We start from the raw sequence: 27528 nt of genomic DNA, 5'->3' as shown, positions 1-27528 counted from the left end.
TTCCAAATGGAACCAGCATCCTAGATACAGCTTCAGAGAGTTAAAGCATTCCCTTACCACTGTTTTAAATGAAAATCTTACATCAATAATATATTCTCAATTGTGCACATCAATACTTTTTCATGTTATATATGTCATAGAGTCATTATAAAGTTCAGTTTATAAATTGTTACACCAGTTTAACTTAGTTGCTCAACAAAGTTGTGCATCCATCTGTTCTTGTACGACATTCAGTAAACACTTTTTGCACTAGCTTAGCGTTGACTTAATTAAACTGCAGTTAATTTCTTGTATTACAGCTGAAAGTGCTGAAGGCTTTGAATGCCAGAATATTTTCAGTATTATATTGTTAGTTATATTTGACTTCTTTAAAATAAATTACAGTTTTATATAAAATAAAGTGTAGTTATTCGTGTGTATCTAGAAACATTTCTGTTAATACATTTGTCTGAGATAGCAGTGGATGATTATCATAGCTATCGGTATCATTGTTTTTTTTTTTTTTTTTTTTTTTTTAAGGTGATGTGAGTAGGAGACTTCAAGGAGTTAGGTTTTCAGCTATAATTGCCACTTTCTTGACCCTATTACTAGCTTTGAGTTTTTATGTCTTATTTTTTCATTTCTGTGCCACAAACATTAATAACCAAACTAATTATATGAAGTTACTTTAGATATTTATTTCACATCTGTCTATTATCAAATGTATACCTTGCAGTTTAAATACAGTAATGTCAACATATGTACTGTATAAACCATCACATATGTTTTGAAACCTGGGTCCTTGAATTAAACTGTGTCCTGAGTGTTTTCTTTTCATAACACTTCTGTTAAGCAGATAAACAGTTACTAAATGAGTATGTTTGTCACACGTCTAACCATTTTTTTGATGCAGCTGTGTCAAATTCACTGCAAGAGAATGATTGTATGCAGTACATGAACTTGGTTTAGCTAGATTTGCATTATTTATTTATTTGTTTGTTTGTTTTTTAGGGCTTTTTAAAACTACTATTAATTTATTTTTGGTTTTATTCTAACCCAGTGTTTCATGCCAGGAAACCAATGCAGGAAAAAAAAAAAAACACACACAAACACATTGCTTGAATTTTGAGCTACAAAGCAGTCAGTAAAGACTTGCTGTTTATGTCAAAGTACAGGTGGGGTGTTTAATTAATTTGTTACCTATACATGTGCACAGCAAACATATCTATCTATAATCAATGAAAAGCACTGCTACCTGCAACATTACACTTCCAACAGCATTAGATTAGGTTTAGTATCAAGTGCTATTGTGCATACATCAAAATAACATTCTTTCAAAGTTTTTTTTTTTTCAATTTACTTAGATTTGACACAATAACTAACGCATGACACAGTTGGTTTGCATGCAAAAACCAAACACCTTTATTTACGTGTTTGATATTCCATTGTTTACTTGTGTGGTACAGTGCTCTGGGAGATGTAGTTTATTATTTCTCTTTATTACATTAGATTACATTACTCTAGCGGTACTACACGATAAAGAAACTACAACCAGATATCGGAAAATTAAGAGCATCGCGAATGATGTAATATGCATCCAATAAATATCGAAATATAGATGAATGACGTATTGATCAACCAATAGAAATTATGCGTTAAACACAAACTGATGACACCCACTCCTGCAACTCATTTAGCCAGTAGGAAAGTGTTTTGTTTTATTGACATTTCCTTTTGACCATTTAGGTTTCGTGTCTAAAAACGTTAACTCCCACCCCTTTAGAGAATATTAGAGATACTCGGTAATGGCGACTGGGTTGGTAAGTGAGAAACTTTCATAGAAGAAGCGAAAGATATACCTAGTGAAATAAACAGCAAACGCGAAATATTAGCTTTGTCACGGATAGACTGAATTGAGGGAATGGCGTTGCATGGACGGATTGTGAGTGACATCGTCCTCCGAGTTGTATATTTAATCGTGACTTCTCGTTTTTGTGAGTTTGTTTTGGTTAGCGCAGGGACTTGTCTGTCTGTGACGTTTTTTTTTAGATTCATTCATTTCACCATTTTGACAGGTCGACGGTCACCGTGTCCAAACTTGTTGACATTCTTAGTTTAGTAGTTTACAAATGTTACCCAATACAGATTCTGAAATTGTTGTATACACACGGAGTTTTATTGTATAGTGTGTAGTTCACAATAACTGAACTATCTTTTAAAGTTTGAAAAGGTTAGAGATATTTTTAGTTTGCATTCTCAAGGGAGGAAAAAAAAAAATAAGATTTTGTCGACAGCTGTTTTTTTTTTTTTTTTTTTTTTTCCACAATGAAAATACATATTGACCGTATGTTACTGTCGTTAGTTTATGGTAAGTAAAATAGGCCGTTTGGAAACTATGTGGTGTAGGGCTGTCTTTGTATTTAGTCTGCTATTTAAATAGAAAGTCCGTTTATTCGTATTTATTTTTCAATAGTTTTTTTTTTTTTTTAATTTACCCATCTGTATGTTAATAATTATATTTAGTTTTCGTTTCTAAAAAAAAAAAAAAAAAAAAATTCCACTTTGGTTATTAATAACCAATCTCCTTTAGACTAATCCTATTTGTTATTGATCAGTTTTTGTTACGCAGTTCGGAATGAATGGGCACTGGAGCGCATGCGTCAAGTCTTAAAGTTTACAAACAAGGATCGCATGCAAGAAGTCACATGATGGCAAAGAAATGGCGAAAGGGAAAGAAAGTTGACAGACAAAGAGCTGTGAATTACTGTTTACTTAGGGGCCTTACTTTCTTGATACAATACAAAATACAGAGAATAAAGACGACCACTGTTTGTAATATCTTAATATGCTTTTAATTACGTTTTAATAATTTGTACTTATTTATTTTCGTGTTAATGTTAAACCTAACCTTTCAAAGCCTGAAAAAATGTACATGTTTTTTTTTTTTAAACACGACATATGCTGCCATTATGGTGTAAGATTATAGGACATGCTAGGCTATACGTTTGCATAATGTATGTGACTTATGAAATGATAAAACCAAAATGTACATTTTGACAGAAAAACAGTTACCTTGCAGAAGTTGTATACGCAGTGTGGCGTATTCTACTAGTTGAATCCAGGGCTTCTCAAACTCGGTCCTGGGGACCCCCTGTGTATGCTGGTTTTCATTCCAACCTAGCTGTCAATTACTTAACTAGACCCTTAATTGAACTGATAATTTGCTTAATTAGACGTTTTTACTTGTTTTCAGCTCTTGAACAGTTGCATATTTCAAGTTAGCTGTAACATTGTATAAGTAACTTGAACTGCAACTGTTTAAGAGCTGAAAACAAGTAAAAAGGTCTAATTAAGCAAATTGTCAGTTCAATTAAGAGTCTAGTTAAGTAATTGAGAGCTAGGTTGGAATGAAAACCAGCAGACACAGGGGTCCCCAGGACTGAGTTTGAAAAGCCCTGGTTTAATTTATCACATTTCTTAAAATCATTCAGAATGTATGCATACACACACACAATGAAAGTAACATAACATTCATATATATCCAAATTATATATATAGATATATATATTTATATCTATAATATATATATATATATATATATATATACACACACACAACATATATATTCTGATCAATATGAATATATTATAAGTTATATATGACACACACAATGTATTGATACTTTACACATTGCTACTTTGTAATACATTTTACGGCTTCATTATGTAAGTCATTTGTGGCCTTTTTCTGTTAAACTGTTTGTTTCAAAGGGGCCTGTTTTTAGTTAGTGTTGACTAGTGATTCTGTTGGCATTCTGTTGAGTTGCAGATTCTGATGGCTGAGCTAGTGAAGACTAAATCTTGGGAATTGCTTGTTTTGATTTTAATGAGACTTTGCATGGGTACTTGTTGCCAGAAGCTACTAAATATGTGCTGTGGCTGCATGTCAGTGAATTTTGTAATGAGCGACACCTGTAATGTGTCATTTATATCCTTGGTGGGGAATTCACCTGGGCTACTGCCATACAGAGAACATTTATTTATTTATATATATTAATGAGGAGGTTTGTAGTATTTTTCTGACAAAAACCCCACCTCCAAACGTTTTAATTGAACAAAAATACATTTTGTTTCTGAAGTCAGATAAAGTGAAATGGCATAATATGGTGTGGGAAGTGACGACAAAATCAGTGCCCAGCAGTGTGCAGAAAGTTCAGTTGCTGGTGGATAAGAGTGTTTCAGGAATGGATGACACTTTTGAGATGCTGAAGTGTGATGAAGACCTCCCGTCTTCACCTGGATATCCCGCCAGTGAGAATCGCATGGAGTATGGTAAACAATAACACTAACTGGAATTTATGATTTTGGCAAAATACATATTTTTGATGTGTTTTATATTACAATAGAAACAAAAGTAAACATCACGCAAGTCATAAAAAAATATATATATATATACGTATGCACAAGTGAGAAATTCTCAACCAGTAGTGCTAGAAATAATGTAATTTCCAAATTAAGTTAAGGTTTAGTCTGTTGTCATCACATTGTTTGTTTGCAACCATGTGCAGATGGATTCAATACAGCGTTTGTTTTATAGATGACCTTCCTGAATTGCAAGCTGTGCAGGAAGATACAGCCTCACCTAAAGTATTTCAACTCAGTGCTGGAGTGTCTCATCAGGAGCGCCCAAGGACTATTTGGAATCCCTATACATCAAGCCCATCAGACAATGCAGGCTCTCCAAACAGTGGCACAAACTGGCTGACTGAACTGGCCAATATAGCCACCAGTCCACAGAGTCCCCTTATGCAGTGCACATTTTACAACAGGTGCTTTCATTTCTCAAATTTTATAAATGTCAACTTTAAGTGGTTACAGATATTTGTACATTTGTTTTGTATTCCTTAATAGCATTTAATTAATGTGAGTGTAAAGTAAATGAGTGTTTATTATGCAAAATATGAATATTGTTACAGATAACTTTTTTTTAAATGTATTTTTTATGCAGATCATCTCCTGTACACATAATAGCAACAAGCAAAAGTTTACATTCCTATGCTCGTCCTCCTCCATGCGCTTCAGACAGCGAGCCAAGATTCTCAGAGACCCACTGGAAAGAAAGGGCTGTAGTTAAACATGAGCGGGTATGCAACTATATTTTATATAATTAGGGCTGTCATTTATACAATTACAGCATCCATCCATGAGTTTTATTTGAGTCCTAATGCTTGCTTTCTTTTTATACTTCAGGCAAACAGCGAATCAGAGTCTGGCATTTTTTGCACGTCTTCACTTTCAGATGACGATGATCTAGGTTGGTCCCACTCATGGCCCACGACTGCTTGGCATTGCTTTTTAAAAGGTAACAAGAGCAGGCTCTGGATATAAGTCTGTAAATTGTTATATAAACTATGATCTCAGTAAGTGGAATATCTGGGATATGCAGTTGCCTTATTTACCATATTTCATGTATATAATGATGTACCAATACAACTGAAAACAACATACCCCAGAAATATTGCAAGCCTGTATTTTAAGCAGAAACCGTTATTAGAACAAATGTCATCTTATTTGATAGTTATGGGGAAATGGTGCCACCTAGTTAGAGTTTAGGAGTACTGCAATTGTTTTTGTTACTCTGACCAAAAAAAAAAAAAAAAATTCTGGTATTTGGTACCTAAATCTAGGTTGAATGTTTTAATTAAACGAAAACACGTTTTATTTACAATTTTTTTCCCCCAAAAAAGCTAGTTTGGCAGATATTGAGAAGACTGTTTTTTTTTTTTTTTTTTTAAACTATTCAAGGCATGTGTAGTGTAATTAATCTATGTTCTCCATTGTTCGTTTTTTATTTTTAAAAAAGCGGGTATAAGGTTCTTTTAAAATTCTTTGATATTCAGGAACCCGCTTGCGCTTTCATAAGGGACCTAATGTAGAGTGGCAGGATGCTGAGGACCTGGCGGAATCTGAAGATGAGTTTGAAGATGAGAGACTCCCACAAAACCATTACATTAACAAGGTAAATGTGTATTATTTAGAGTTAAGTGACACAGATGTTTTAATGGTATTATATAATTCATGGTTAGTTTATTTAACACACACATACCTTTCACATGCTGCTTTTAACACCTCTGCATGTACATTTGGCACCCACTTTAAGGGAGTAAATCATGCCCATTGCTGGTCAAAAGAAGCAAGGGCTCAGGTCGGCCATGGTGTCCTCGGCTCACTGCGCACCAGCAACCCCTGTAGACTGGCAGGGCGCCTGCAGACTTGCCTGAAAGCTGCCCAGAGCTTCATTGTCCTCCGACGCTGTAGCTCTGGGTTGACTGCATGGTGGGCCTGCAGAGTGAAAAGAAGCAGTTGGCTGACAACACATGCTTCGGAGGACAGCGTGTGTTCATCTTCGCTGCTTCCGACTCGGCGCAGCAGTAGTGGTGAGCTGAGCCTAAAATACAGTTGGATATTTCAAATTGGGAGAAAAATGGGGTACAATCAATTGGCAACTACTAAATAAAAAAAGGAGTCATTTTTTAGAATACACAGTTTTAAGAAGTCTAGTATTCTCAGTAGAATTTCTGTCTTGATTTGGTCTACTCAAGGTTAGCTGCTTGTAGTGTTCTGCTGTATGTTTGAAGGACTGATATGTTTCTGTCTTTAATTCCTGTAACTGGCCAATACTATAAATACTGGGGGAGACTTGTTTTTGTGTGAAGTCTGTTCTTACAAAACATGTTGACTAATAGTTGCAGCATAGAGCAGTTCAATTATTATACTGACCCTGAAGTGTGGTGGTGGTGGTGCGGGGGTTCTGCTAAATACTCTGTGTCTTTCAGACTGTGTTCACAAAAGAAGCTCGGTGAGTGAACGATAAAGTCTGCACAGGGAAATCTGTTACTCCAAACTGCGGTTCTGACCTTTAGTGAAAGTGTTGTGTGTGTGTGTGTGTGTGTGTCTATATATATATATATATATATATATATAAATAAATAATGCATATTTCTTTGGCTTGTTAATTTACAGAGCTATGGTTCTGACGGTCTAAAATTAGTGGCACATGAAGAAAGTGTTTCTTTTGGGCAGTCGGTACTGAAATTGACTTTTGACCCTGGCTCACCAGAAGATGGGGCATTAACAGCAGAGTGCAGTTTGGATCATCCCTTTTTTGTGAAAAGTAAAGGTAAACAAAATGTGTTATGACATAACTCAATCAGTTAGGTCAGTATGACAGTATTATGAAAAAAATTAAGCGTAATATTGAATTTATCAAATGTACCTCAGAAGTCTTAAAGATGTCTCTATACATTATAACTAGGATTGCTGCTATCAATGTTCGATGATTTATGTTGACATTTATTTTTTTAAAGATTTACTATGTTTTTTTTTCTCCGATGTTTATTTTTCAATTCAAGCAGAGCATGGGTGAAATCGACCTTTATGCTTAACCCCCCCCCCCCCCCCCCCCCCCCCCCCCCCCCCCCCCCCCCAAAAAATCAACAAAAGCCAGACTTTTTATGCCGTTGAGAAACTCATTTAGAGAAACCCCTTTATCGTATGAGATGCAACAAAACCATGGTTACCAGCACTCTTAATTCAAATAACGTTTGGTCACGCTATACCTTGTAAAAGCTAAAGTTCCTACAAAAATTAAAAAATTGTCTCAAACTGTAGAAAATGCATCATATAAAGTGTATTGCACATACTTTTATAGCATAGATTTACAAGTAAAAGTAATATGCACATAACAAAACATTAGATAGCTGAACAGAACTAGCACTTCTTATTTAAGCTCCTCCCCTCTCGTTAAGCACAACTGGACTCACTGGGGGCAAGGCAGACTGGCCCACTTCGTCCTGACGTGGAGACTTCAGCCATCGATCAGAGTATTGTGCACAATACTCATTAACTCATCCTCTTGCGCCTCATTTTCAAATCAAAAACTAGTAACTGTCACCGTATACATATATAATAGCAAAAGATTACCTACACCTTAACCTGCTAATTTCAAAGTAGGCGCTTTGAATGACAGGCGCTGTAGCTGGTAAATGAAAGTGCATAGTTGTTCTTGATGTCTCATTGACAGTCATTTAAACGAATGAGAGCATTCGAGCGCTGCTTCAGCCAATGAGATCTGTCAGAACAGGATGAAACGACTGGCGATGAAAATACACTAGCCTATTGAGGAACCACTGAGTTAACTGACAGCTACCCCTAGCCATTCAGAGCAGAATCGAGGCGGGACAGACAGCAAGTATAAAAACTACACAGACTAGAGATGATTTCTAAATTATTATTTTTGGTAAGAAAAAAATAGCGAGTGGTGTTAGTAACGTTTTATCCTATATAAATGTATTTGTCAAACTCATATTTTTGGGGAATTTGATGTTTAACAAGCTTTACCGATTTACAATCAAAGTAGCAAGCATAATTATAACATTGACCTTGTTTGTCTAGTTAATACAAAGCTTTTTTTTAATTTTTATTAACAGTACTACTTTAACTGCATATGTAAGAACAATTTATGTGATTAAAAATAGTTTCATTGATTTTTCTAGGTTGGTCATCCTTTTACCCAAGCCTCACAGTTGTTCAGCATGGAATCCCCTGTTATGAGATGCAGGTTGGAGATACATGTCTACCTCCAGGACACCCCGGTGCCATCAATTTTGATGATTCTGTTGTTTTTGACACTTTCAGGAGGTAAGTTGTATTTAATTGTACTATTTATTGATGTTGAGCAGTATTTTCAACTGTTTTTGAAATAAGATGATCCTGTTAGGTATAACAAAAACATTTTATGTCAAGTTAAATACACATCTCTCATGTCCAGAGCAATTATAGAATTATAAGCAGATGTGCACATAGTGAAAACAAAACATGTGTTGTACAGGAAATGTAGGGGATTTCCACAGCTATTGAGTTTTTTTTTTTTTTTTTTTTTTTTGTAGTCTACCAACATAACCACCATTTCCACACCTGTGGTATTTAGAAAAAGATTAACAAAAAAAAAATCTAAAATAAATTGGTTTGACACTTGCTATTGGAAATGTTTTAAATGGTTATTCTGTCAGTGAGCGCTTGTGTTTTTCATGTTTCATACATAAAAACTAGGTTGGTCCCAGTACTTAAACAATCCTGTGATGCCTTCTATAGGAGACAAAGCTCTGTATGTGGTTTACATCAAATCGTTTTTGTTCTTGTGCACCAGCTATGATTTCACCCCTCTGGATTCCTCTGCGGTGTATGTATTGAGCAGCATGGCCCGGCAGCGCCGTGCATCCCTCTCCAGTGGAGGTGCCATCAGTCCTGACTGTGAAAAATCAAACAGAGACTTTGTGCCTTCATCCCAGCCGTCCTGTACATTTTATAATAAATCTAACAAAAGTAACAGCTCAGGGACAACCAGCAGTGCCACAGTCAACAAGTGCAAACGACCAATGAATGCCTTCATGCTCTTTGCAAAAAAATACAGAGTTGAGTATACGCAGATGTACCCAGGGAAGGATAACAGGTGAGTACATCAGATTTTAGGTTTCCTTTTTGTTAAATACTTGTATTCCTTCCAGTTTAACACACACTTTTTAAACAAATGTTTTCTTCTCAAAAATGGCCTGCGTCTTAAATTAGTATAGTGATGCGTATATTAAAATCGCCAACAAAAGACGTGACTAACTGCCCAGAAAAGACAAACAAAAACATTGCTGCCCATTCTGGAATCATCCATGATACAGGCAGCCATTTTCAAAGAAGCGTGAGTCATTGTCTGGGAGATGTCAAGTAATAAAGAGGACTCCTCCAACTCAGGGTGATGGCTCTGATGATAGGCATGTTCATTTACCAATTTTTAAAATGCCTGATAGCCGAGTTTGTAACATTTAATTGCAAAAAAATAAATAAATTGTGTAAATGGCTCTTGTGTAGTTTGAGGTATCTTTGTTTTATTTTTTCCTCAAATTGAGTGTGTGAAATTTGGTCTGCATAGGGTGTGTATTTATTATTTCATAGTAAATCTAAACAGTGGCAGCACTGAAAACAGAATGATCAGAATTCAGTTAGAAAGGAGTTTTCTGTTTTCATTAGTGCAACCTGTTACCACTCGTATATGATGAGAACCTATAAGACAGGATCAATGTGCTAATGAATTTAAAACAGCAAGTGCAAAGTAACATACCATAGGAAATCCAGAGAGTTTGAATTCAGAGTACTGATTTTGGCATGTCAGTACACTTAAGTCCTGATCCAGAATATTATTCAGCTAACATGTTTGTCTTCAAAATAGTGTACATTTTCTGAAGCTGAAAATATAAATGGCTGTACTTTAAGCTCTACTGTTAGCTACAACTTCTGACATTAATACACGTATACACAATGTTTGTATAAGCCTAGCAAGCAATTACTTCTGTATGTGCAGTAATTTTAGCATCTGTGTTACAGAGCCATAAGTGTGATTCTTGGTGATCGGTGGAAGAAGATGAAAAATGAGGAAAGGAGGATGTACACAATGGAAGCCAAGGCGCTGGCAGAAGAGCAGAAGCGTTTGAATCCAGATTGTTGGAAAAGAAAACGAACCAACTCTGTAAGTGTCAATTGACAGCTCTTGTATTGTAAAGTGTAATAGTACTTTGTAATACAAAACAAACAAATAAAAGCTGAAATAAAAACGGACCACCTCACTTAACACTAGAACCGCTGAGATTTCAGACTACATACAACTGCCATACCCGCAAAATGTGCAGCTGCATTTTCAAACAGCTTTGATATGAAAAACAATTGGGTACAACTTAATATTTTTATTTATGAACATACATACCATTTTCATAGCAGAAACTCTGTATTTACATTGAAAATTAAATTTTTTTTTTTTTTTTTTTAAGACAGCACATATACATAAACATGAAAAACTGTAATAAAATAGACTTTATGCAATAAACTTGTGTAAACAAAAGTGGAAAGCTGTATGCACATATAAAAATATAAAACATGAAATAGTATAAAACAAAAATATAACATAACTTAATACAACTTTCTCAGTACAATCTACGCAGAAAACACGCTTTTCAACTGTACCAGTGCATTTGCCACAGACTGCCTTTTCACAACAGGCGCGGACATCAAAAGTTCTGTTTTTTATTGCATTTAGCAACCTGGCATTGTCTTTTATTCCATATGCCAGTGGGCACAGTGCTGGCTGAAGGTTGAGGGGCATTTGCCAGCCGGCTTTTGTGTCTTTTAACAAGATGTTTCTGCCGTAGCTCCAGGGCTAGCTGCAAAATGAAGTCCCTCCGAGTTATTGTGTTGCCGGTGCACTCCTTGTACAAAACCAAAGCGGTGATGGCTGCCAGGTCCAAAACATTATAAAAAACAGCCACAGGCCACCTGCGAGTACCACCTTTGAGAGAAATATAGCCGTGCCATTTGATCCAGTATATCCACACCGTACTTCGTTGCGTTGTAAAATGTAACAGTCTCTAGCTTTTGTTTCGCATCAGTCCCGATGGTCACTAATTTGTGCAAAGAGCTTAGAATAAGCACTTTTTTTTTTTACACCTGTACACCTTTACACACTCAGGGTGGCGCAGTCGTTCTGTCTGAGGAGTGTAATGGAGTGCAGGGGGGGGCTCGCTCGGGTTGAGCTGTTGGTGGTAACTGTATTCAGAGGACAGGCAGACGAGAAAAAAGTAACGTAGCTATAGCACACTGTTTTGTGATTCAGTGTGCATATTTTGTGACAACTGCTAATAAAATAAATAATAATAATAATAATATATGATGTGTAGTATGACTTTCATTAGTGTTTCAGCACTCGACAGGAGTATATAATACGTTCTTTCACAATGATTTGGCTATTATTACAAAGCCCTGACTAAATTGTCAGCTATATTGGAGTGATTTCAATATGCTGCATAAACTGCGGGTCTGGAGGTTGCAGAAGCAAGTGTTTATAATGTCTTCATTTTTACCACTCTGCAGCTGAAGCACCGTACGGGTATTTAATTCAAATATCTAGTAACACTTAAGAACCGACATGCACTAGATAGATATTCACATACACAGAGATATTTAAATTTGAATTGCAAAAGCCGTTCAAAAAGCCACTATGGCAGTGCTAGTGTTAAAGGGATTTAAAAAGGCTTCAGTCACTGGCTTTTTACATGGTCAGTACAGACACACTTTGAAATTTGACTTCTGCTTACAAGCATATAAGTAAGGGTTGGCTCATACTTCTGTCGCATATGAATGCGATACATCAGGCACAGACGTCTAGAGAAGCTGTACAGCTTCACTCCGACCATGCAGCAAACTTTGACGTGTTTAAACGTTGTCCGACCCCGAAAAGATGCACATCGCATGACGTAATTCCGACCTGTCGCACAGACTCTCGACTCCAACCACAAATTATGTCTGTCCGAAGTATGAACCAACCTTAACTGTCTAACATAATAAGGTACGTATAACATCTGTGGGTAATTGCATATGAAAATGTACAATTTCTGTTACTCAAGGATATATAAAAAGATTGTGTTGGTGATATAAGCAGAACTGGGTCAGGGGAACCTGCGTTTATTAATAAACAAACGTGATCATATAACAGTCTTGCTTGCAAATCATATTTTAACAGTATTCTGTTATATATAGTTCTTTGTTATAGTGAATTTAGGCTGTGTGTGTGTGATATATATATAATATATAAAATAATAATTTATTGATTTTTTTTTTTTTTTTTCTTCTACCTGCAGGGTTCTCAGCAAAACTAGGTGCTTTGGTATGGATGATAACAGAATCTTCATTTGCAATGCGAACTGGATGTAAGTAAGGACATAAGATAACTTTCCATATCTCTGCAAAACTGTATACTTTGATGGGAAAATCTGCTTTTTAATTAGAGACTCTTTTTTTTAAAACATTTATTTTAGTCACTAACTATGCTTAAAGATCTTATTTTTTAATGACAGAAATGCCTTGCTCTTCCAAAGTAAAGTTTTCTTTTCAGGTAATTATATTTTATAGGCTTGAAAACTGAAACCCTGTGGTGCTAATGTATGGCGCAAAGGAGTTGTATACAAATGTCTTTTAAATGTAAAAAGGGGAATTTTAAATGCTTTATCATAGCTGTTTATATAATTATATTTGTATAACTCATATTGCACAACCATTGTATTTCATTTACCTTTCAAATGTAATCTTAAATATGTAGCTGGGGTTTCTCCCAAATATATTTTGTGGGTGTCCTATATAAGATTTAAACTGCCTTATATTATACTATGCGTGGGTTGGGCACACATTTCACTTGGGGGAAGACTTACCTAAGTGTTTTTGCACTTTATTGTATCTAATACAACCAATAAATGTATCTTTGAAAAATCAATTACCAATAACACAATCAGAACTACAATATACAGCTTGTATTCAGCTTTGCATTAACTTTCATATATTTTGTCAATAATGTTGTACAGATTTGTTGCCCCACCAAACTTTTGCACAAAATGTTGTTATATTATAAATAAAAGTTTAAACATGTTGACATTCTTTTTTCACATGGGCTTTCTTTCCTACCGTGTAACCTCTTGTCAAACAAGTTACATTTCTGTATGTGAAGTGACACAATATTTTCTTTTGAATAGACAAACTAGCTTATATTAGGTATAAGTACCTGATTTAAAAAAAAAAAAAATTGATATTTATTTTATGTAATATAATATCACAATCCCTTTACTGCAAATGAATTTGGTTTGGGGGATCTAAAAAACACATTTAGTGTAATATTGGCCCTGAAGAGATTTGTTCCCCTTCAAACAAACTTTATGCAGCATAAGGAAAATGCACAAAAGCATGAAAAGATAAACGGTACTAACTGGATGATCCTGTGGTTAATACAGAGGGTAGTACTAATGATAGCCTGCAAGGTAGTGCCAATTGCAACAAACTGACCACCTCCAGACAGTCTGCAGGTAAGTTTTAGGATGTTTCAATTGCAACAGATACATCAGTTGTCTACCCCTAAAGCATTGTAAAAAAAGTTTTATTTTAAACCTCAAACAAAGATGATGTCAACTCTACAGCCATTTTGCTAAACTCAGTATAAATGAAATGCAATCTATCAGGAAAGACCGCCCCCTTCAGAGTATATCAACACAAATTTAACCAAGGCATATTTACAGGATATTCAATATGAATAGGTTCTCTCATTGAACCAGAGACATAGCTTTCTGGAAAAGCTGTAACATAACTGGATAAATGGGAGCAAACTCCTTCCCTTCTCTGGCTTGCACAGACTGCACATAGGCCACCAGGGCTCCCCTGAAAAAGCAAATGAATGGAGCTTTCAAAAGAATTGATAGAGAAAACCGATACAAGGATAGTGTTAAAATATGCAATTAAAACAGGAGGTAAGTGGAAATATTGTTGCCACTAATACTGCAAGTGAAGTGTAAAAGAGAAAATGACATCACCAGTTTCAAGGACTTCAAGCAAACATGTCCTGTATCCCACTGGGCACGTTCTGCACTGTACTGAATGTCTACTACTGAAGCTCAGGTCATAATCTGTGGGAATAACCGCAGATACTGGGGAAAGGCACTCTACTAGTGGTTAATTATTACTGGCACTCTTGATGGCCATACCTACCGCAATATAATTGTTTCTCCATTTGAAAACTAAATAAACCACTGTCTGGAAGTAATGGGTCCTGAGACTGATCTGACCTGACTACCTGCCAGATTCAAAGTACTATTTTCTATTTCAATCACTCTATCCAACAATTAGCAGAACCAGGAGTGAAATCTCCCAGCACACTTGATCAAAGTTCAAGTATCTGCTGGGTACTATCCCTTCAGTTCCAATTCTATACATTAAGGGGTGCTGTTACACCATTTTTCACTGTCGAGGGAAAACCAATATGATGCATTGTGCAAGTATATACAGGACCTTGGCATGATGTAGTTTACACTGCTAACCACATGCATGTTCGTTGTTTTTTCTGTTTTCATTATGATTGTATGCAGTACAATTCCTTATTCACTTAATATACAGTATCTGGTTATGAGTGGGAGCATTTCCGTTTATCAATTATCTAGCCATGCAAAGTTGTTAAACACTTACTTGACAGTCACTTCATATGTATAAAAGCCTTCATCAATTAATTTGTGCAAAGATGGATTAGTCTGTCCACATGTAATTATACTATTTTAATGGTTTATTACATTCCCTTCAAGAAACACAAATCACATTAAAGTTTTTGACTACACAGATCAAATAGCGGTCCAATACTAGGTGATTGTGGATCTACAGTGGCTTGCGAAAGTATTGACCCCCCTTGGCATTTTTCCTATTTTGTTGCCTTACAACCTGGAATTAAAATTGATTTTTATTTGGATTATATGTAATGGGCATACACAAAATAGTCCAAATTGGTGAAGTGAAATGAAAAAAATAACTTGTTTAAAAAAATTCTAAAAAATAAATAACGGAAAAGTGGTGCGTGCATATGTATTCACCCCCTTTGCTATTAAGCCTCTAAATAAGATCTGGTGCAACCAGTTACCTTCAGAAGTCACATAATTAGTTAAATAAAGTGCACCTGTGTGCCATCTAAGTGTCACATGATCTGTCACATGATCTCGGTATATATACACCTGTTCTGAAAGGCCCCAGAGTCTACAACACCACTAAGCACGGGGCACCACCAAGCAAGCGGCACCATGAAGACCAAGGAGCTCTCCAAACAGGTCAGGGACAAAGTTGTGGAGAAGTACAGATCATGGTTGGGTTATAACAAAATATCCGAAACATTGAACATCCCACGGAGCACCACTAAAGCCATTATTAAAAAATGGAAAGAATATGGCACCACAACAAACCTGGCAAGAGAGGGCCGCCCACCAAAACTCACGGACCAGGCAAGGAGGGCATTAATCAGAGAGGCAACAAAGAGACCAAAGATAACCCTGAAGGAGCGGCAAATCTCCACAGCGGAGATTGGAGTATCTGTCCATAGGACCACTTTAAGCCGTACACTCCACAGAGCTGGGCTTTACGGAAGAGTGGCCAGAAAAAAGCCATTGCTTAAAGAAAAAAATAAGCAAACGCATTTGGTGTTTGCCAAAAGGCATGTGGGAGACTCCCCAAACATATGGAAGAAGGTACTCTGGTCAGATGAGACTAAAATTGAGCTTTTTGGCCATCAAGGAAAATGCTATGTCTGGCATAAACCCAACACCTCTCATCACTCCAAGAACACCATCCCCATCGTGAAGCATGGTGGTGGCAGCATTATGCTGTGGGGATGTTTTTCATCGGCAGGGACTGCAAAACTGGTCAGAATTGAAGGAATAATGGATGGCGCTAAATATAGGGAAATTCTTGAGGAGATTTGAGACTGGGACGGAGGTTCACCTTCCAGCAGGACAATGACCCTAAGCATACTGTTAAAGCAACACTCGAGTGGTTTAAGGGGAAACATTTAAATGTCTTGGAATGGCCTAGTCAAAGCCCAGACCTCAATCCAATTGAGAATCTGTGGTATGACTTAAAGATTGCTGTACACCAGCAGAACCCATCCAACTTGAAGGAGCTGGAGCAGTTTTGCCTTAAAGAATGGGCAAAAATCCCAGTGGCTAGATGTGCCAAGCTTATAGCTACATACCCCAAGAGCCTTGCAGCTGTAATTGCTGCAAAAGGTGGCTCTACAAAGTATTGACTTTGGGGGGGGTGAATACTTATGCACGCTCAAGTTTTCTGTTTTTTTTTGTCTTATTTCTTGTTTGTTTCACAATAAAAAATATTTTGCATCTTCAAAGTGGTAGGCATGTTGTGTAAATCAAATGATACAAACCCCCAAAAAATCAATTTTAATTCTAGGATGTAAGGCAACAAAATAGGAAAAATGCCAAGGGGGGGGGGTCAATACTTTCGCAAGCCACTGTACTTAATAAGGTAGTTTCACATCAATTACCACAGACATACTCGATGCTCTTCCAAAGTTCAGTTTAAAGTTATCACTACACAGAACTGCCACCTTGCTCCAATAACAAAGCCTAAAAGGCACCTATGATTGTTCACAGGTACTAAGAGATGTTTCAGACTATCTTATTCCATTAAAAAAAGAAGAAAAAAAAAGAAAACACTCGCCACACACCTCGGCCTGCCACACCCATGACATGACAGTGGTTTCCTGCCTCTTGCTTCTCTCCTGGCTGGGTCAAATGTGCCATGATACACATCTGCTACTCCAAATATAGTATAAGCAATACCCTATATTTAATATTGCTAACAAAAAAGGGGCCCAACACACAGGCATACAACACACATATGGCCATTATAAGCACACAATACCACAGTAACCCAGAACTGTACAGGACTCCTCTGCCAAGCGGTAGTTTAAAATAGGAAGCAAACAAGCATGTCAAAAGCTCTTGACAGATCAATAAAGCACCAAAGGGAAACATCTATCCTTGGAAGGCAAATTACCAGCAATGCCCTTCAGCAACATTGCTTCTGTTGACTTATTAGATTATGACTACTGTATTAGTGGTCAGTTTCCTCTAAATCAATGCTTATTGTGACTGATGCATACTTTAAACTTTTACCAACCTTATTTGAAATTTACTCACAAATTCCTATTAAAATGTAGCTTCATAAAAGTACTAAGATATCCCAAACACTCTGCACCAGTACATAAGGAAGTATGTGGTGTATAATTGATGTTTTAACCAATAAATACTTGCATTGCACTTTTTACCATTTCTGGTCCTCTATCTTAATCTGTCACAAGTAAATTAAACAACACATAGCTAATTTTTGTGATTAATGTTTAGGGTCATAACATTTTAAAGAGGTAACACAGTGTTACAATTGTAATTACTGGGTCATATAAAGTCTGCTTCTAAAATAATGCACTATTCAACAGGAGAAGGCTTCTTTTTTTTTTTTTGTAATGGTCAACCATGCCTCCTGCAGCTATGAAGTCTCTCTCGACCCCGGACCTCTCAAGCTAATTCCCATCAACACCAGCCTCTGTCCCTGCAGACCCTTTTGGATCAGTGTGAAAATTCAGCTGGCTGAGGAGTCTTCCCTCTGGAGAGCACCTGTTCACGCTGATCCGAAAATCCTGGGTGTGTTAACGAGCGCTGGAAGTCAGCATCATTCAAGTTTGAGCCATCAAGATGAATAGTGTAACTAGGATGTCCTCTTTACCTCTTTAACCCCTATAATGTTGAAGAATTTTTGTACTGAGAAAATATACAATATTATATGTAACCAGGCCCCATTCCTTGTACCAAACACAGCATTAAAAGATCTGCCTGGCAACATGTTATAGACTGAATATGAATTTGTTAGGTTTAGAAAGAAAACAACAGTGCTATTTGTGAACAATTCATCACCATTTTTTTTTTTTTTTTTACTTACTAGGGGTGCTGTTTACATTATAAGTAGTGTGATAAAATATACACCAGTAGCAAGAAGTACCGAAAAAGGTACGGCAAGTGTACATACATACACTTGGGTGTTTTCAGCCAGGGGCATTGACCAAGCTACAGTTTGAAAAATGAAACAGGAGGATTGGGGCACATTGGATCCATTTATATTAGAATATGCTGCTCATTAATACTTTTCTCACATGATCTGGGTCTAGCTTATAAAATTAAGTTATACACGAGCAAGAAATCCTTGTTGCCAGTTACAACAATGGTAATGAACAATTAAAGAGCCTCTCTTTGCTTATTGCAATCTCTGTTTATACCCCTCAGAGCTATGGCTGCTTACATGTCAGTTACGACCATTAGGGAAAAGGAATGAACAACAAAGCTTCCTGGTTACTAGGAATTGCACATATATCAGGGGCCTGAAATTGATATGGAAATGAGCTTTAGATGAAACCTCTCTCTCTCAGGAGTTTAAGTCTTAGAGTGACTTGGAAAGACAATCTCCAAGTGCCACAGTGAATTATCTGGTGAAAAAATATATTAGTAGACAAACACCAATACAGTAAATTGCTCATATCATTTTTAATAGCACACTGTATATCTTTTATGCATGCATCTGCAAAAAATATTTTAAACGGTTCATTTTAAAATGCAATTGCATACAACTGGCAGTATTACCCTGATCATTTGAGAAAATCATCTCCAAAACAGCTATGTAAATAAACAACGCATATTACAGTAATAACATATGAATACTCAGTTTACTTCGGGTATGCACACTATACCTTCATGTTTTATTTTTACTTCTCACTGTGGAGGGTAACAGTCTCTTGTGCATCATTGGGATCCAGAACCTGAGCTGAGCACTGGCCTTGCTGAATGCAAACTCGGATGCAAGAATCCAACACTGGTGCACTATGTCTGTCACAAAATGAGATGTCCCATTAGTTTTGAGAATGCTCATATATTTCCACTTGAAAGGGTAATTTTTTCAGTTATTTTTAACAGGGCCAGACATGTTTGTAACTTGCTTATTCTTACATGCTAGTTTTGTATAATGAACAAGATGACTTCAGTGTGTCTTTAACAAAACACAAAGAAAGCACAGACCACTTCTAATTACGTACAACTTAAACAACTGTAGTATAAAAGCTGAACTGTAAGAGGGACAATCCTCCATATATCTACCGATTTGTATACAGCATACATGGTGGTGATGAATATTTATTTTCAATACCTGTGACACACATTTTGTGTTCCTGACTATCTTCTCTCTCTTTGTGTACTGTAGGTGTCTGCTTGATAATAGCCACTCATACAAAGGTACAGAACATAAAGTTAACTAGATATCGCTCACTATGACTAGTTTATCCATTAAAAAGCAGAACATAATATATTCCAGGGTCCCACAAAACGTTTTGTTTGTCCCTGTCAGTAATGAAATGTTATATCTATATTTATATATATATATATATATATATATATATATATATATATATATATATATATATATATATATATATATATATATATATATAGATATATATAGATATAGATATAGATATAGATATATATATAGATATATATATATATATACACACACACACACACATATATATATATACACATATATATACATACAGTTTTTCTAGTGTGCTCAGATAACCTTAATGAAATTACACAAACAACCTGAAAAAGGTAATATACTCTACACGTCTCAGCTAAAGCACAAACACTCCTACTGAGCGTTACCTTAACAGAATCAGTTGATCCTTCCGTGAAGGGTGGTCGTCAAGCCACTGGGAATAGTGAGCAATGGACCATTCTGCTCTCTGGAATCAATTCAAGACAATTAATAGACATCAATGCGGAATTTCAATTCAGGAAATGTGCAAGCAAAACCCATGCATCTTACATGAAAAATCATTTTTTGATATTTTAATGCTTCATACAGGTAATTTCACAGACCTGGATTAGTTGTTAGTACACATCTCAATAGAATGTGTCTGCAGTACAGTCTCTAATTTTTACTTATTAGCTGATCAGATTGCTTTCCATTAAGTGCCTGGTGTGGGGATTTCAGCTCTGAAGGCGCCCGGGTAAATAAGAAGTGTAGGATGGCACTGTAGGGGATATGATCCCCCACAGCCTGGCTCTTGGCAATGTGCACAAAAGTAACGGCCTGAAAAACAACAAAAAAGGGTAATTTAAAGCAATCTGTGAGGGAAACCAAACTAAATCATTTGTGTATTAAAGAGTTTTGAGTCTACGAAAGTGTTAATAAGCTAAGCCCTTGTATCAAGCTGTAATTAAACTCTTGAAACTAATTATACATCACTGGCTATTTACAACAACTTCTGATGTCATTATACTGGCACTGTACTTTTTTAGACTTTGGAAATACATGAACACCAAGCAAGGAATGCCTGCAGGGGGTAGGCCAGTGCCTGTTTGATACAACTGACACATTCTGACCCTTGGAACCGTGTTCAATTCAAGGGGCAAATTGAGAAAGCATCATCTTCCTGACACAGAAATGCGTTTCCTTATCTCCTGTAATGGCAAAGCAATGCAGCAGTGCTTCCCACGACTGTCAAAGGTACATTCTTAGGAATTTCACAACAGAATTCTCAGAATAATCTCAAAACAGGATAATCTGTTTATACTGTACATTTGCTTTATAAATATCTATTAGAAATACTAGACAAACAAACACTAATCTCGGCAGCAAGCAATACTCTCTGTGAAGCTCAATCAACACAAACATACTTCTCATGTAATTATAGTAGTTAAAGACTTTTAGTACATCTTTCAACAGAAATGTTATTATACCTTAAATGAACATATTAGTCAAGTGATTCTGACTGTAACCCTGACACAACACATATTAACAGCAGGAACCCCCCGCAGTGACTTTACCTTTGCTGTATCCCATGTTATCCATATATATATATATATATATATATATATATATATATATATATATATATATATATATATATATATATATATATACATATATACATATCTATATGTACACACACATGTGGTGTGCAAGTGTGTTCACACAAGTGTGTTGTTAATGTTTTTTTTTGTTTTTTTTGTTTTTTTCAGACTTCGTTCTGGAATGTTCACCCAGACAGAGATTTTTTTCTTCTAAACATCGCAGTGCATCCAGTATCTACTGCCTCCTGTAACAATGCTGGTGCTTTGATTGAAAACCAGCACTGTTGCAGGAGGGAGCATAATCGGAATACGGTGCGACCTTTAAAAGACGTTATTTTTCTCCTGGTGAAGGCTCCAGAGTTAATGTGGAGAAGTATATTGCTTAGATTTAAAACCATGACGTGTGTTTAAAGGGTCGGGTACATGTTTAAAAATATAAACGCTATGATACGGACAACACAGGACACAGTAAAGGTAACTTAATGCGAACACTGTAAAACTGGCAGGATGTTCTGTAACACCACTTCAAATGGTACAGTTCTTAAAATGCCTGACGTCCAAAATATAAACATAGCCCCTCCTTATTGACCATAAAATGGCACCCACTGGCACAGTGCAAAGTTTCTTATAACAACCGCCCCCTCAAAAAAAGAGAAAGAAACAGCGCTACCATCATACTATCCGTCCTAGCCAATGTAAAGCTGTATTTTGATCCAGTATTAGCTTATTTTTTTAAATAGTTTTTGCATCATCATATGCAAAAAAATAAATAAAACACAACCCTGCAGTTTTGTTTTTAACAGTAGTATACTTTACTATACAGCTGTAACAGTTTGAAATACTTTATTGTAGCAGTTACTGGCGTTTATTACTTTTCTTCCCCAGTTCCCAAAGATAATTTTCTCCAGCTTCCACCGTTCTTTCTTTCCTCCTATGATTTATGCCACCTTATTCCAGCTGCTTATGGAGAGATGTGTAATATTTCGCCCCTATATTTCTCACAAATGTCAGTGCAATCTTGCAATTGTACAAGCTCCCAAGCTAAATGACGAAAGAAATGTTCCAACGAACAATGCACAACACTGTCATTGTGACAGGAACAGACACAGGTGAGATGACACAAGCTATGTAGAATAATATACCTAAAGCTACATGATGCATTGAAACTAGAAATTAAGGCTCATTTGTTATCAAATGGCATATGAAATGGTCTCTATTCGGATGACGCTCCATTGCACAAATAAGCAAGGAAATGTACTGATATGCAAATTACTTGGTACTTTCATTTGCACGTAACTTTGAATTTGATATTTTGCATTTTCCCCTGTGGAATGTGATGGCTATGGAACTGAATGAACATGTCAAAATGGTTGAATGCACTTTAGTTAATGATAATTTTTTATTGTCTTCAGGAATTTACCAATTTCTCAGAGATTATTCCAAAAACCTTTACAGATCTAACACATTATCATCATTTTTGCTATGTATTACTTTTAGTTGGTGATAGTGGAGCCAAAATTCAATTGTAATCTTTGGTTCCTAGTCTAACATGACAAAAAAAAGGGGGAGAGATGCTACTGTAAAAATCATTCTGTCTGTTTTCTAAACAACTATGAAAGATAAATAAAAGACTGTACAGTTTATCTGGTATTCAAGCCATCCCTTTTTAATTTGAGCACACCAATTTGTTCCCCTAGCAATATTCACTTTCGACAAACAAGGAAATAATGAATCTATAAATCATCAGCATAAAAATGATAATGAAAGCCTAACAATGCAATTAGCTGGTCTAATGGATGAATGTGAAGACTAAGGGGCTGAGAAACGGGCGCTAGGGCAGTCCAGACAGACAGACGATATAAACTGGATCTTGTGTTATCAAATTGATGTAAATAACTGCAATCACAACAGAAAGGACTATCCACCATGGAGGACCTGGGCACAATTCAAATCACGCTTTCATCTTACAGGACATAAAGAGCCACAGCAGGAAATTTAGATAAAAGATGAAGATGGTTAAAGTTAAATTGTACTGTCTATGCCCTAATCACACAATGCAACACCAGAATTAAACGTTATTCCATTCCGTGAGTAGCAATAAAATTTGACTAAAAAGCATGGCACAGAATTTTTAGGTTTAGATAAATTAGGAACATGAGCAGAAATGAGATGAATGGTGACAGCAATACTGGATGATAATTATTTTCAAGGCTACATCAAATACTAGCCCTTTTGATGAATAAAGCTCTACAGAAATATCAGTCATTAAACTAATTTGGCTTGAGATATACTGACTAGTGATTTAAGCATTTCCATCTTCAGCCCACTAGCAGACAGTGCAAAACAAGAAATACAGTGGTTTAATGGCTCATGTTATGTCATGCTTCGGCTGCACACATTTGTGGTAAGAAATGGACAGGTCTATGATTTGGAAATAGTATTACCCATTGTATTTTGGAAGCAGAGATGCATTACACTTGAAACATTCACAGTACAATTGTGTCTACAATAAAAATACCATGAGGAACAAAAACTATTTTGTATTTTGTGTAGTGTGGGGGGAAAATAGTCAAGGGCAGGTATATAGGTCCCAGAATTAGACGTAGTCTGTATCCTTTTTAAAAATAAGCAGCTGGAAAACTATGTATACCGGCATGCTTTGCGGGAGCCGGGAGAGCATTTGGCAGGGAGCCGGGAGAGCATTTGGCAGGGAGCCGGGAGAGCATTTGGCAAGGAGCCGGGAGAGCATTTGGCAAGGAGCCGGAAGAGCATTTGGCAGGGCGCCGCGAGCCAGAATGGAAGATCGTTGGGAGAAATGGGAGACAGCTGTTTTTACTTAAAATCAGCTGCAGAGTATAAAAAGGCCACACAAGAAAGAACTCAAGGGTGTGTGTACAGGAGGGTGCGACCTATAAAGGTGAGCGTTGTTTACTTAAAAAAAAAAAGAAAACTTTGATTTTGTTCGGTTAGCAGCTTAGCTGCCCGACTTCTAGTTAGGGAAGCGAACTTTATGTTAGGTTAGTGTTCCGAGAATGAGATTCTGCTTTGTTTGTTTTTTTTGGTTTGTTTGTTTATTCTGTGTGCTGACAATAAAATTCCAGGTGCCGCTCTGGTTAAAACTACCATTACGCCTGTGTGTCAAATACTTCTGTCCAAGAATACTGTGGAAAAGATCCTGCAGACAGTGTTTCAGAACCCCACACTGTTACAGTAGATAAAGACATGACAATCTAAAAGACATACCAACAACACAGGTGGAATGCCTTTATAAAAATCATTTGTAGCCAAGGTTTTGGAACAGGCAAACTAACATTTATTTAAAATACGAATCATCAATGGAGATTGCAGACAGTTTTTTTTTTCCTCAAAGGCAACTTTAGCGTGGAAGTGGAAGTTATTCTATGGAAGTAGCAGTGGTTTGTTTGCAGATATGAATATCTGTCTTTGTGCATCATTATGGAATTACGTGAAGCTATAGGGTCACAAATGCTTCTTTCATAGAGACAACTCAGCTCTTTGGAAGTTCGTTCCAGTATTCCATGTTCACATCACAAGGGGCATCGTATTCTTATTAACTCATAAAATAAAAAAGCTGCCCTTAAACTGGATCTATAGTCAATTGATACTGACCTGAATGATCGGATTAAACAGTCAGACTTGCCCAGATCTGACACTCTTCTGCATAGAGGGGCCACTGAAAGCTCCATCTGCAAAAACAAAGCAGTTAAATAAACAGGTGTTAAACTAAGTTCACTTCATGAGAAGCGAGACCACTGTATTAACATCCAGTTACACTCCCACTCTGATAAGTCCCCAGATGTTCAAAACTAACGTCCATTCACACAGCAATAATATCAAGTGTTATAGGTCAGGGATATTAGATACAATGTGCTGCCAGAATGACACTTGACCTTAAACTATTGGAAGCTGTGTTTTATATAAAGGTAAGCCAATTACAAACAATGGGAAAACTTGAGCCCTAAATAAAAGAGCAGACTGCAATGTTGGGAATAGCTTGACATTTGACCAGTGAAAGAAGACAATACAGTACTTTGGTCCAAGAGAGATCGCCTGACAAATTACATCTTCCAGGATAGTCAAAACCACTTTTAACAAATAAAAAAGCACTCAGATCTATTTAATGCTTTATACCTCTATAGAGAGTTACAAGGTTCCCATTAAAGTGTGTTTCTCCATTGCTGCACTTCATTAAGCCCATACTCAATTGATTTACATGGTCATATTTTGAAGTAATCTAATTACTCTTTCTCTGGTAGATTGATGTACAGTATCTGTGTATAGGACCAACTGCTAAGAGAACACTTCGCCTAAGGGAACACCCTTGTGGTGAATCTGAATTTTTCCATTGTAAATGCTCTGCCTAAAGGAACAGGAACTTCGCTTAAAAGAACAACTTTTTGGCATCACTAGCAACTCATTGCTAACCAATTCAAAACTGATAACTCATCATCAAACTGAACTTCAAATGGATTATTTAATCTTTTCAAAACTGACTTGTCATCGCAACAGTAATCTAGAACTGCTGCTGCATTTAACGTGTGTAGGGCGGTGCTGTGTTAATAACCAGTGTGTCAAAATCAATTCTCGTATTCCTAATTACTGTTGTCGCTGCTGCTGCATTTTTCTGTATGTAGGGGTGTTTCATTAATTTAGTTTATTATCATACACTTGCCTATTGTTTTCTCTTACTTACTCTGTTAATTTCATATGCTGATGCACGTGCATCATGACATAAGTAATAAATATATTTGTATGTATTGATTCATATCGTGACTGGCCTTGGCATATTCTGTCCAGTGGTCTGTTTCAGAGAACATTTCAGCTAAAATAACACTTAGCTTGCTTCCCGAGGGGTGTTCTCTTAGCCAGAGACCACTAATATTTCTTAGGAGTGACTGCAGCTCTCATTAGCTGTTATGTGGAACAGCGTAACACACACCAATCACTCCAACTACAAAACAAAGTCTTAATTAACAAGTATGTCAGTAACATACAGTACATCCCTCGCCACAGCTGTAAATAAAAATAGAGCCATCAGTTGCTGAGCATGACGTCGATAAACTGTACAGTATGCAGTATGCGCAGAATAGTATAGAACGAGAAATGGCAATGAATAATTTAACAAATACTGGGAGTTCAGTTCGAAACGATAGACAAGAAAACCAAGTGTGAGATGGACAGCAGGTCGAGAGAGGGGAAGAGGATATGTGCTCGCCCCAGGTTCGGCTGCTGGAGCAGGGGTGAAGTGAAGCTGAAGCGTCTCATCTCTTGGAGAAAGATGCAGCTCCTGTCGCAGCAAAAAAGTAAATAATTAGGAAAGATAACCATGCCAAAACTGCCGTGTACCTGTCGGAGCACACGGCTGGCAATTCATTTATAGTCTGGTCTTAACTGTCAAGTCAGAACAAAGACACCACGTTAATCTGACTAGGCTTCTCACTAAAGACTATGTTTATGGTATTTATTTAAATTTACAGTATAATTGTAAATCTCGAAAAACTACTCACTTCTAAATCTTTTGTAGTCATTTTTGTATTACTTTAGTATAAATACATGTTAATTTGGATTCATATGTTGTTTTTTTCTTTATGTGAACGCAAACAAATTTGCCCGTTCTCCCATTGGAAATAGTGATATTTTGAAATATCACCGTCCTGGTCACAAAGGCAAAGTTTGTGGGGAATAATAGCCATTTTCTATACTTTTGAGGCATAAGCAATTAGGAAAACACTTACTACCCAGGAACAAAAATTGTGTTACATAGTGTTATAAAACAATAGTTTTTTGGTGTGTGGTTTGTGTAGAATCACACTATGACAACAAATCTGCTCCAAGCTGAAACTTTTTGACTCAGGCAGTGTTTTTGTTACCTTTCAAAAGTCCTCCATCTGCAGAACAGTCTGAAACAAAAGCCTTCCCTTGAGAAACCTTTGCTTGCAGCCGTGTGCCGTACTAGGAGCTGCAAAGCTCAAAATCAGTTTTCTTTGTTGGACTGTCAGAAGAGGAGTTGCTGTGGCTGATTTGCAGGCTGTTAGACCGGATCTACCGTTAACTCTGTTGAGAATTCTTTCTGTGCTATGGTACTATGGGAATAACAAAATAACATAAAACTCTTGTTTTTCAAGGACACGAAACTACCTTTTGGTATTAAGACCTAAAAA

The 27528-nt window shown here is 36.5% G+C and overlaps 1 protein-coding gene and 1 pseudogene across 2 annotated transcripts; one reads left to right on the top strand and one right to left on the bottom strand.

Moving 5' to 3' along the window:
• The first annotated feature begins 1760 nt into the window (after positions 1 to 1760).
• Positions 1761 to 13500, top strand: LOC121318307 (HMG box-containing protein 1-like). Of its 2 annotated transcripts, XM_041254825.1 has the most exons (11): positions 1761 to 1799; positions 4118 to 4310; positions 4576 to 4807; positions 4987 to 5122; positions 5229 to 5340; positions 5879 to 5997; positions 7002 to 7158; positions 8534 to 8678; positions 9187 to 9489; positions 10413 to 10554; positions 12716 to 13500. In XM_041254825.1, the coding sequence occupies exons 1-11, from the start codon at positions 1785 to 1787 to the stop codon at positions 12731 to 12733; spliced, it is 1572 nt and encodes a 523-aa protein (XP_041110759.1). In that variant the 5' UTR covers positions 1761 to 1784; the 3' UTR covers positions 12734 to 13500. The 2 variants fall into 2 exon arrangements, with proteins under 2 accessions (XP_041110759.1, XP_041110758.1); XM_041254824.1 differs by lacking the exon at positions 1761 to 1799 and having other exon boundaries at positions 3744 to 4310.
• Positions 13501 to 14161: 661 nt separating this feature from the next.
• LOC121319026 overlaps positions 14162 to 27528 on the bottom strand; it is a 105436-nt pseudogene continuing 92069 nt past the window's right edge.

Source organism: Polyodon spathula, chromosome 7, assembly GCF_017654505.1.
Source record: "Polyodon spathula isolate WHYD16114869_AA chromosome 7, ASM1765450v1, whole genome shotgun sequence".
Lineage (NCBI taxonomy): Eukaryota > Metazoa > Chordata > Actinopteri > Acipenseriformes > Polyodontidae > Polyodon > Polyodon spathula.
Note: the sequence above shows the minus strand (reverse complement) of the source record. Positions and strands in the feature narration are given on the sequence as shown.